The sequence below is a fragment of the Pipistrellus kuhlii genome, unplaced genomic scaffold (assembly GCF_014108245.1).
Source record: "Pipistrellus kuhlii isolate mPipKuh1 unplaced genomic scaffold, mPipKuh1.p scaffold_m20_p_1, whole genome shotgun sequence".
NCBI lineage: Eukaryota > Metazoa > Chordata > Mammalia > Chiroptera > Vespertilionidae > Pipistrellus > Pipistrellus kuhlii.
In genome coordinates, this window is record NW_023425404.1 from 39979219 (window position 1) to 39991780 (window position 12562).

Genomic DNA, 12562 nt, shown 5'->3' on the forward strand with positions numbered 1-12562 from the left:
CAGTGAGGTAACAGTGACAGGCGTTGGTGAGAATGTGGAGAAACTGGAATCCTCTTACCCTGCTGCTGGGAAGGTAAAATGGTGCAGGCATATCTCTAGATTACCTTTCATATTGTTTGACTTCCCTCCCCCCTGTATGCTACTTTACAAAAACTATATCAGAAAAGCAGACATAGTAGTTGCAGAAGAGTAGCTGTCCACATGGAGTTGAAGCTGCCCCATTGGTTGCACTAACCAATAAATCTCTAGGAAAGACTTAAGCTCCTAGGAGAAATTTGGACTCATCCTTTCCATACCTTTGTGCTTTCCCAAATGCTGCATTTGGAAACATCCCCACCTGGTTTGGGCAACACTAAGCTGGGGGCTCCTGAGGGCTCGGGCAGACCCAGCTTAGGAGATGAGAAAAGTCAGTGGAGTAGTGGATAGGTAAGGCTTTGGGTGGAGGTGGCCCTGCACTGGCCTGTGAACTTCATGCCATTGACCTTATGCTGTCTGCAGCCCTTCCTTCCAGCTACCGCTTGTTCCAGAATGCTGAGTCTGCTGGATATGTAACCCTGGAAAAGTAAGGTATACTTGAATCTCAGTAGGTCACATGATGTTTACTGCAAAGATGCCCTCTAACTCCCCCTTCTTGTCACTAGGCACGATTTGGTACCCAGAAGCCACAAAATGAAAAATCCTGAACAGGGTTGTCATCAGCTGAGAGACCCAACCCTGCACCCCATTTCCACTGCAAACACGGACTTCGAAAAGGTCACCCAAGTCCTGTTTCCTCTGCATCCAGGTCATGTGGAACACTCTGACTCCTAAAACTTTATTTATTTGGGGGTCAAGTAAAGCATTAGTCTCTAAAACAGGCAACTATAGGCCGGATTCAGGGGCTTGGTCTCCTTGGAAAAAGCCAGACTGCCAAACTGCCTAACGATGTACCCAGGCACCAGATGCCGGATGCCAGCCCTGGAATAAACAGGAACGTCCAGGCAGACACACAGTAAACACTCACTACGGGGTGGGCCAAAAGTAGGTTTCAAATGTGGGAGGGCTTTAGGAGCCCAGCAGTGGACTAAGCACAGCCTGATGAGCTAGAGGGACATTGCCCAGGGTCCTGGTCACCCACCGGTTGTTTTCTTTGTGCCCTTCAACTCTTCATTGTCAAACCACACAGAAAAGCTAGGGCCTCAGAGAAAATCTGATCAGTGAAGCTGCTGAAATCGAAGACCTGAGGGCATCCCAAGTGCCTCTCAGTACTGACAGCAGTGCCAGGATGACTGTCTCAGCAGCCCTTGAGGCCACAGGACCCACGGCAGGAGCGCCAGTGGGGGCTTTATGGGGCACCCCCATCTGTACTGATATTTGTGATCCAGAAACCTCCTAGAGCCTTTAAGCCAAGCCCTCTGGGGTTGACCACAGGAGGGTGGGAAAAAATTAACAAAATTAACAAAGAGAACAGAGAAAAGGAAATGGAAGCGTTGGAGACGGGAGGAGAGAGGAGAAGTACAGAAGAGAAAAGTTAGTAGGAAAATCTACACCCCGCCCTACTTTACCTTCATTTTCAGCAGCTGGTTTTCAACTTGCGCGGCCTCTAACTGCCTCTGCTTTTCCCGCAGCTTGTCCATGGACACTTCATATGTCTGCTGCAGGTTTCTGATTTGATCCTTAATGTTGCTATTTTCCAAAGTGACATCCACAAGTGTTTTCTAATGGGGTGAAAAGTTTCAAAAATAAATAAATAAAAAACACAGATCTCGTGGTGTGAGAAAACATGACCAGAGTCGTGCGCGCACTAGGACATCTTTGTTGTTAACCACTGAAATAGAGGTCAGGCCACCGAGATGCCAACCCAGAACCCTGGTGTTTAAGGGGCTGAAGTCCCCCCTGGCGGTCAAGAGCTCTGTGGCCCTGTGTTTGGATGGACCAAGAACCTCCCCCATAACACCCCACCACTGCTGCCAGTGCCCGCTGCCACTGCTTAGGATGGGCGGAAATAGACTAAAATGGAGACTTTCCAAGGAAAGTGCTCATAGTACATGATTTCACATGGGGAAACAATGGGTTTGAAAACAGTAAGAATAGAACAATCTCATTTGGGGAAAAAAATGTATAAGTGTTTGTTCAAATCTGTTTATACAGAGAAATTTTTAAAAGACTAGCACGAAATTCATCCAAATCCAGATAATGGTTTTTCATATGTGATAGGATTATGGATGATATTTATTTTCCTCTTTGTGTTTTCTATACCTCCCAAATGCCCACAATGAAATCAGAAAATAAAATGTGTGTTTTGTAGAACAGAAATGTTTTCCTTGTTTCCTTGCAGGGGCCCTCACTTCTGTACTTTTGACTGCCTGTGGGGACAGAGACAATGCGGCTGAGGTTGCTGTACACCTGCATTGCTTCACCTTCCTCTCTTGGGCAGAGGAGGTGGTGGTGAAGGAGGACCAGGGAACAGGGTCAGTGACTCAGACTAGTGCCTGACAAGTGTCAAATGCCTGTTGATTATTGCTCCAGGCCACCCACTGCAGCAAGAATGTTTAAACAAAGAGTGTTGCTCCTTAATGCTTCCCGTTCTACTTGGTTAACCCTCTCTCCAGAGCCCAATGCCTCCCACTGGACCCTGAGTTCTGAGCACCTCCCTGCAGCAACCCTGGTCATCTATCATTTAAAATCAGATCTGATGTTGGACACTTTCTCAACCCTTTGTCATCTTTGTAGATGATCAGTCTCTGAAATGCCCCAAAGTTTTACCCTCCAATTAAATATTGTAAAAAGCCTAATTTCTAAACATACTTGAATCAGAAGAAAAAAAAAATTTTTTTTCAATAATAGACACTGGAGACGTTGGAAGCATGGAATCACAGAACACTGAAGCTGCCAGAGGAACAGAAACCACGTGGCCCAACAACCCCTTTCCAAGTCCCACCAGTTCTACAGATGCTTGTAGATACTCATATGCTCATGAATCTATCTCTGGACCAAGAGACCCAGGTTCTAGCCCTAGCTCTGCCACTAGCTGGACACCTGATAGTCATTTTCCCCTGTTGGTTTCAGTCTTGTTTATATATGAACAAGGGGTTTGGAGATTATCTCCACAGTTCTTTCCAGCTCTGATGTTCTCTGAAATCAGACCAAAGGTCTGGTCTGGCTGTACATAACAATGAAAAGAGGGTATAATGGACAATGGACAATGGAAGAGGTTAGGGTCTTGCAGAAGAAGCCAACTATAGTCAGACTCAGGTGAGATCATGCCTTTCTTTACTGCCTTTTTTCCCCTCTATTTCTTCTTCCTCCCCCTTTTCTCCTCCTTTTTAATAATGGTTTTTAATATTTTCCTTATAAGGTTCCTCTGTCTGCCCAAGACTAAGAGGCTGGACCCATAACCAGGAATCAGTCAAGTACCTGGGCTATGGTTGGCCATGTCCTAACAGCTGACCTCTAAAGTAAATGCCTGGGGTGTCAGCAAGATAGCAAATCAGAAGGATCATGGGGAAGAAAACCCAGAAACAGCATAGATACTGGCTAGGAGTGAAATCAGGTAAGGCACAGCATCTCCTAGCTGGCCGGGAATGAGATGTCCAAAAGGAAAGGAGAGGGAGCCCCCTTGATGGCTGGAGTCAGGGAAAACAAAGGCTGCTGGATGGAGCAGGGCCTGGCTTGAGGCCAGGGGAACGGGCATGCGGTCTGGAGAGCCAGGAAAAGGGTGGGACACAGAGGCCCCACCAGACACGGGCTCCCAGACATATCCAAACAAGAGGCCCACCCAGGCCCCTGGTGGGACAATGGGCTCGCTTTGCTTGCGGCCATGCTGCCCCACAGCTGTTATTAGAGAACACCAGGTCCTGGGGGAAGTGGGTAACCCTAACATGGAAATCTGTTTGCTTATCTGAGAAGTTATTTATATGGAACCAGAGAGGATGTGAAATAGCTTATGGAACTTTTAAGAGGTGGGGGGGAAAGATAAGAGCCACATGTAGTTGGAGGTGAGGCGGAAACTAATGTTTGCATATTTAAAAACTAAACCCAAGCCAAAACCGGTTTGGTTCAGTGGATAGAGCATTGGCCTGCGGACTGAAAGGTCCCAGGTTCGATTTCGGTCCAGGGCATGTACCTTAGTTGCGGGCACATCCCCAGTAGGGGGTGTGCAAGAGGCAGCTGATCGATGTCTCTCTCACATCAATGTTTCTAACTCTCTATCCCTCTCTCTTCTTCTCTGTGAAAAATCAATAAAATATATATTTTTTTTAAAAACACACACACAAAAACAACTAAACCCAAGGAACACAACTTCAGGAGAATATATGCTTTGTTTTGGTCATTTTCAAGTTGATTTGCATGTTAGATGGGGGCGGGGCTCAGTTGGAAGAACAGCAATGGGCAGCATCTGAGGGGTAAACTCCCAGCAAATCAAATTAGTCAAGAGAGCAAGCCTCTTAAGGGGTGGACACACTCAGTTGCGCAAATGTAAGACAGTGAGGCTTTGCAGGCGTCTTCAAACTACGGCCCGCGGGCCACATGCGGCCCGCAGAGGAGTCTGATCCGGTCCGCCAGGTTTTTTGGGCAGTGAGCGCAGCCGAGGTGTTACAGTAGGAATTAGTAGTTCATATAGTCCGGCCCTCCAGCTCTCTGAGGGACCGTGATCTGGCCCCCACTTTAAAAAGTTTGAGGACCCCTGCTTAGAGAAAGGATCTCTAAACAGGTTCATGGACCTCCTTTAACCTGTCCGGTGCTACAAGAGATTTTTTTAAATGCATATTATTTCTTTTCATGAAAAATAACTTCTGAATTAGGAAAATGTGCTAAACAGCCAGACATGAATACAGGTTGCCTCCTCTCCTGTGATTGGGTGGAACTTCCTGAAAACCAGGGCTGCAGGGGATGGGGCTGATGACACTAACACTTAAGACCTCTCGAGGATCTAGAGCACATGTGTCAAACACAAGGCCCGCGGGCCAAATCCGTCCCGCCAGGCCTTGCAATGTGGCTCGCACCGCGCTGTCATCACTGCACTCCGCTGCGTTTCCATCACAATGACAGTTTATGACTGTTCAGTAAACCATTCGGCCCGCGATTTAGGCTGGATTTTAGATTTTGGCCCCTTCTCTGATTGAGTTCGACACCCCTAATCTAGAGGATAAAGAGACATATTCAGCATGAAACTCAGGACTGAACCCCCATTTTAATGAGGGAAAACAACTGCAACACAAAGGTTCAGAGGCTCAGCTTGGAAGCACCACCTCAGCTTCCTTCTCCGTCTCCCCTGCATGGCCTTCACTGTAGCCAAGCTTAAAGGGTTCCGCATGAGGAGCTGAGGACATTCTGTGTTTCTGCAAAGGCACGGGGCCACTCTGGTTAGGCCTGCCTGCCCTCCAACAGACAGCACCCCACCTACCAGGGAGAGGGGAATACCTGCAGGTCGATGGAGTCTGATGCTAGCGCAGAGTTCGTGGCATTAAAGCTGTCCAGAGCTGACGACTGTGTTTCGATGTGATTCTCCAGGTAATCCTTCTGAGCCTGTGAAACCTGGACAGAGAGAAGAGGCAGTTTCACAAAACCAACCCAGACACCCCCCAGAACCTTTGCTTGGGCTGGAACTGTCTCCGGACAGCAGCCACATCCACCTCAACCACTTCACGAACAGCCTCAAATTAAAAAGTCACATCTGCAGGACCCAGAGATCAGAAAGACAGGGAGACTTCTCCTTTGGATAGTTTGTACACATTCCCCTACTGGGCCTCAGTCCTCACAACAAGACTACATAGCAACCACACATGGGCCTTTATGGGGAGGAAACAGAATCAGAGAAGGTAAGGAATTTGCACCCAAAGGCTGGAATCAAACCTAGTTGGAATATCTTCTTGGGCTCTATTGTTCTTTCTTTTTTTTTTCTTTTTCTTTTTTTTTTTAAATATATTTTATTGATTTTACACAGAGAGGAATTGAGAGGGACAGATAGTTAGAAACGTTGATGAGAGAGAAACATCAACCAGTTGCCTCTTGCACACCCCCTTCTGGGGATGTGCCCACAACCAAGCTACATGCCCTTGACCGGAATCGAACCCGGGACCTTTCAGTCTGCAGGCCGACGCTCTATCCACTGAGCCAAACCGGTCCCGGCTCTATTGTTCTTTCTACCCACCCTAGAAAGAATATACTTTGGGCTCATCCCAGTCTCAAGAGTTGTTTTGTGGCTGCTGCTGTTGTTGGGTTATATTGGTTGGGAGTGTGCATTTGATACTTTGAGAGAGTTCATCAGAGGCCCATCTTGAGCTAAAACTTACAGGAGGGCTGGCTAGAGAGGAGAAGGGAGGCAGCAGAGCTAGGTGAAGGGATCAGGGTAGGCCCAAGGGTGAAACTTGCGAGAGCCACAGAAAGCAGCCAGCATGATACAGAAGGAGGTGCACCCTGAGGATGGGATAGAGAGCTGGAGCAGCCCGCCAGGACCCGGAATGGGTGGTGTGCTATTGTTTGGGGTGTGTTCACAGCAGTTTAGCAATCAGTCTGGCTGCAGTGTGTGGTGTGGCCTGGAGGAGGAGGAGGCTGTAGGCAGAGAGACAAGCTCCTGTGACAGTTCTGGCATGGGACAACAAGGGTGAGCAGAGACCTGTTATTCATCTTTGCAAATCCAACCCTTTAGCATTAATTAAAGTTGTTAGTGTCCGTCATTGGATAGCTGAGTGAATTTCCATTAGTAGGAGAGGATTTTACAAATCACTTCCTACGTGCCAGGGAGAATGGCTGGGTGGATGTGTTTATAAATCCCTGCCCCTGTAATGAAGGCAGTAGGTCTTACTTAAGCAGATACTCTCACAGCCAATCCATAAACTCGGATGCGTGGCTGTTGTAACTGTGCTCCAGCCCTGCAATGACTAACTCTTGTGGAGAATATGTAATAGACACATGGACTTTTTTCTTCAAGATTATTAATAACAAATATATATTTTTAAATTTTTCTCACAAGCATTAGCATGGTTAAATCAGAGGAAGGCTGTCTTTTCTTAAATTTTGATGCAGTTAACAGTCACATAGTTCAAACTTTTAAAAAGTGTAAAAGGTATGCACTAAAATAATCTCCCAGTCTCATTTGCTTAGGTACTGCCTTTCCTAATTTGCCCCTCAATTAAGAATCATGGTTAATTACTTCCTTATGTTTTTAGCAACTTTTTTTGCACACCCACAACAATCTAGATACATTTATCTACCCTTCCTGTTTTACATGAGTGTTAGGATTACATTACATTACATTATCTTGAATCTTGCTTTTTCATCATTTACTCTATAATCTTTGTAATCATTCCATCTCCTTTTGAAGAACTTAGTCATTCTTTTCATTCTCTCTCTTTTTAAAAAAAATATATTTTATTGAGTTTTTACAGAGAGGAAAGGAGAGGAATAGAGAGTTAGAAACATGGATCAGCTGCCTCCTGCACACCCCCTACTGGGGATGTGCCCGCAACCAAGGTGCATGCCCTTGACTGGAATTGAACCTGGGACTCTTCAGTCCGCAGGCCAACTCTCTATTCACTGAGCCAAACCAGTTAGGGCTGTTTCTCTCTCTCTCTCTCTCTCTCTCTCTCTCTCTCTCTCTCTCTCTCTCTCTCTCTCTCTCTCTCTCTCTTTCTCTCTCTCTCTTTTTTTTATTTTTTTTTTTTTTATTTTTTTTTTTTTTACAACTCTGTTCTATTGTAGAGATATAATTTCCCTGGAATTTATTCATATATAATTCTGTCCCACTAGCACATAAGTTGTCACCACAGCATACACTGGTCCATTTTCTTCCCTCTTTATAAGATGCTACATTTGTCACATATTGGGGTACCTTTCTAGATTCTTTCATTGATGCCTATTTATTTATGTGCCAATACTATACTGTTTTAATTTCTGGGGCTTTTTCAGTTTCTTATAATGATAGTAGGGTTCATCTCCCTCACTGGTATTTTCTCCCCAGAATTGCCCCAACTCTTCATATTTATTCCTTAAAAGCACCTGGTCCAGTCATAGAAAAACAACATAAAATAAAAGTCTATTGGTATTTTGGGTTATATTAAATTTGTATATTAGCTCAATAGTACTGACATTTTATAATGTTGAATCTTCCATTCTAAGCACATGGTATGTCTTTTCACTTGTAACCATCTACTCCTAGATATCTGGTAGGTTCTTTTTGTTGTTGCTGTTATTTCTTCTAACTGGTTGGTTTTTATACAGCGAAACCTCTTTCTTTGTATCTATTTATTTTTCACCCTCCTACTTTACAGACTTCTTTTATTGTTTATAGTATTTTTTTTTTCATTGAATCACTTGGGCTTTCTAAGTATATAATCATATAGTTTATAAATAGTGATAGTTGTATACCTACCTATCTAGTTTTTATACCTCTAGATTTATTTATCTTGTTTAATTCCACTGGCTAGAACGTCAGACTCATTGATAATTAATATGGTGAAAGCTGGCTTCCTTGTCTTCTTCCTGAACTTGGAGGGAATACTTTGATATAAGGAAGAGTATTCTTGCTCCAGAAAAAAAAAAAAAAATCCCTTAAACGATAAACTTTATTCTGTAATAAATTCTCTCAGTTCATTTAAAACATGATCACACTCATAAAGAACATCATAAACTCAAATGTCTTCTGATACTAGCTTCTGAGAGGGAGCTCTAGACTCTGTCACCCTCCATAGTCCCACGTCACCCAGACATTGACTTACTGACAGCTCCTGGGTGATCTGCCGAATCTTCTGTCTCATTTCATCATAGTCTCCGTACATCCGCTTCCTTACTTTTTCCAAGGTGGCTCTCACCTGCAGTCCACAGAGGTGCTGGTTAGAGAGCAAGCTATAACATTTTCATGTGAGATTTCCCAATCTTTTAAGAAATCCTAATAAAGACACATATGTAACACTGTAATCAATAAAGAAAAAAAAATCCTAATGAGAAAAGGCACTCCCCTCCCACCACAACAATCTTAAGAACAGGATAATTTGGGAAATTAAGGAATAAGATCACTCCTGACATCTGGTTAGAAACCAAGAGAATTATATTAATAATAATAACATATTATGATTATATAATTATAATCATTAACAAGAATTAATTATACAAATAATGAAATGGAGAGAAAATGCTTTGTTGAAATTCACCCATCACCTTCAAACTACAATTCAGGCAGTCTGCCCCTTTTCCTATCACACATTTTTTTTACAAGTAGAAAATTTTTAAAACTTGTCAGCAAACACACAGATGGGAGGACCAATAAGCAAAAGCAACCTCTAATTTTCCCTAGCTCTGCTCTGACTTCCAATTAAATGCCTGGAATGTAATGTGGGGGAGCATGAGCCCTGAAGAACCCATAAATTTGGAAGTCAGTTTCCCCAATAGTCTGGTGTCCCCAGGATCTGCAGGGAGAACAGGGAATCTCTGAAAGGACTCCAAGGTTAGAGTAATCACAGACATGCAGGGGACAGCATAGGGGACTCAATCTTGAAGTAGCTTTTACAGAATTAGCTCGTTTTAAAATCAGACATGTTTATTAAGGATGACTGGATATTGGTGGAGATCTGGGAGGGCAGTTAAGATGCCACGCTTTCCCTAGATGAATTCTAATAATAGTATACTTTCAACAAGATAGAAACAGACTCATAGATACAGAGAACGACTGACAGTTGTCAGAGGGGAGAAGATTTGGGGAACTACGTGGAAAAGATGCAGTATACTGTGGTAGTTACAGAATAGTCACGGAGATGCATATTCCAGCACAGGGAATACTGCCAATAAGATCTACATTATATTATATATGGGGCTAGGTGGGTACTGGAAGCAGCAGGAGGACCACTCTGTGAAATACACCATTTAATAACCACTTTACTATACATCTGAAACTAATTCAGAATAATAATGAATATAAACTATAATTGAAAAATAAAAATTAGTTACATTCACATCAATACCTTTCTGCCATTAACTACAAACAATTTGGGAAAATGGGGCCAAACTCATTACTTTTCACCGAGGGCAGGCAGAATCTCTGAGTAGGTTCTTATGCTGCTCACCAGTGGGGAGTGGGTGCGATCCTCAGCTGTGGCAAACACTCAGGAAGCCAGAGACCAGAATCACAGCGAGAGAGGACAAACAATCCCATAGATACGTGTAGGAATGAGCAGCCCAGTGATGGATTTGAAGGCACGATCAAAAGGGGACCTGGAGATTACTTTTAGGTTGCAGGGCACAATGGAGGTGGGCACTTCGGGGCAGAGCCACCCCTGTGAGCTTGGCTCATGTCATCCTGGTGCACAGCCAGCCTGAACCTGCTGTCTTTGTCTTGAGTGATTTGCAACTCTCCACCCTGCAGAGAAGGTTCACCTCTGAAGCCCTGTCATGTTATCTGGGGCGTTTCAATAAAGGACCGAGTATTTCCATGAGAAAAATACAGAAGGCTGGAAATGTCCAAGCTGCTCCTCTGCAGGTTTGACTTCAAAGGTCTCTTCCTAGCCCCTTGATCTACGCATGAGCAAACTGAAGCCTAGGCAGGGCTAAAGTTTGGCTGGGCCAAACAGAGAGCTGGACCTTGAACCAAGGCCCATGAGGTACTCCATGGCCCCACAATGCCTTGTTGCTCATGAGCACCTCTAGCCCACGGGTCAATGTTTAGGAACCATAAATGTCACAGAAGCTCATTTTCTCTCTATGTAATCACTCTGGCTTGGTCAACAAGGTATTGGTCAATCTACAGAGACCAAAAGAGCCAAAGAGACATGGAGGTATATAACAGATAGATACAAAAATTTTAAAAGGAAATGCTTCAAAATGCTAATTACTGCTCTGGTTGAATGGGTGGAACTACAGTGATTTTGTTTTCTTCTTATTACATTTTTGTATTTTCCAAATTTTCTTTAAAAAACACACATGAATTAAAAAGATTGAAATGTAATATTAAATACAAAGAAATGGCATTGATTGGTCTGGATTTAACAATGTCTATGGGGTTGACTTTTCAGCATCTGTTTCAAACCAACTGATTGGTCCTAACCAGCCTGAGTCATGCCATTTCCCACACCAGTGATGGATTTGGGAATGGGCACGTGACCAAGTCCTGGTCCGTGAGACATAGGAGAAGCTTAATGGAGAGCCTTTAAAGAGTGATCAGAGATGAGAAACTCCTTTTCTTCCCTGGACACTGGCATGTTTTCAGAGACTATGAGCCTGAGGCTGAAGGAGAAAAGAACCAAGGGAAACTCAGAGAAGTAGACCAGAGCCTGGAAAATGCCATGCCTAGAGCCACCTACCCCTAGACCAATCCCTACATGAGACAAGTTGCCCTTCTGGGTTGGCTTTTCTGTTACCTGCATCCAAAATCATCCAAATGCATACAGTTATCCAAACTCATGCATTAGGAATGTCCAACATGATAAGCAAAGCCAATTAAGAGCCCCCATACCATACACAAAGAAAGAAAGTCATTGTTCTCCTGAGCAGAGCTACTAAGTAACACCCAGAAGCTCACTATAGACCTCACTGAAGAACTACATCTGTACTCTTAACAGGACCATAAAGATATGTAGAAACATTCCCATCCAAAGTGCTAACGCTAAGAATTCTTCCAAAATGTGTGTTACATTCACATCAATACTCCAACTCCGCCCTCTTGCATGCTACAGAAAGAGTATAAACAAGAAACAAAACAAAAAAAATCCTTAAGTGACTCACATCTTTGATGTAATTCATCTCTTCTTTCAGTTGATTGGTGGACCACCCATACACCACCATTTCTTTCTGCTGATTTTGATCGGATCTTCGCACCACGCCATAGACAACGCCCTGAGGAAGTTTCCTGGTTGGTTCCCCATTGCTTGGGTCAGGATGCTGGAAAGGGGTAAAAAAAGAAAGGAATCATAACTCTTTAGGCCTTGTGAAGAAAGCTGTAAAAACAGGCCCACGGTTTATGGTTATGCATGCTGTGCCCAGCACTGGGTTGCCTGGCCCCGGACAGAGAGGCCAGCAGAAACCCAGTCTCTGCTCACCAAGTTGCACTGGGCCTGGACAGAACCTGCCTTTACCCTTGAGGAACAGTACCCTTCTCTAATTTCTCCAAGGCCTTGTCCATCCACCTAGAAGTGCATCTGCACAGCTCCATCTTCCCAGAGGAGCCTTTTGCTAATTCACACAAAAGGGCTAGACTTGTGTTGTCCCCAATAACAAGAGCAAGTGTCTGAACTCTGACATTCTTGGTAATGCTGTTTTCCCCCTTATACCAGTTGCTCTGTGTGCCTTCAACCTCCTCACTAAATATGTGGCCTGAAGTGCATGGGGTTGAGATACCTTGCGGGAAATGTTGGCCACCCTCTGGCAGCCAAATTGTCCTCTGAAGTTAGGTCTGATCCTGGGACCAGCTCTGAGAAAAGGATGTGGGGTGAGTACACAACCTGTTGTGACTATTCATGAAATATTTCCGAAAAACCAGGCAGAGGGATATAACCTCACTGAACAAGAATCTTCCGACTCCTTAATTTCTTCAGGTAAAGTTTTGATCAGCTTTGGAGTGCAAATACCTTTAGAAAGAGGTAATATGTCCAAG

General features: G+C 44.1%; 1 protein-coding gene across 7 annotated transcripts in view; it reads right to left on the reverse strand.

Annotated features, from left to right (window-relative positions):
* LOC118720643 (myocardial zonula adherens protein) overlaps nucleotides 1-12562 on the reverse strand; it is an 87672-nt gene that overhangs the window by 47880 nt on the left and 27230 nt on the right. For 6 of the 7 annotated variants that reach the window (XM_036440752.2, XM_036440739.2, XM_045582201.1 and 3 more), the window contains 4 exons: nucleotides 11695-11850; nucleotides 8700-8792; nucleotides 5404-5517; nucleotides 1545-1697 (listed from right to left, as the gene is read on the reverse strand). In XM_036440752.2, the coding sequence (XP_036296645.1) occupies nucleotides 1545-1697; nucleotides 5404-5517; nucleotides 8700-8792; nucleotides 11695-11850 (516 nt within the window). The remainder of the gene's footprint in view (nucleotides 1-1544; nucleotides 1698-5403; nucleotides 5518-8699; nucleotides 8793-11694; nucleotides 11851-12562) is intronic. The other variant, XM_045582208.1, reaches the window with a different exon arrangement.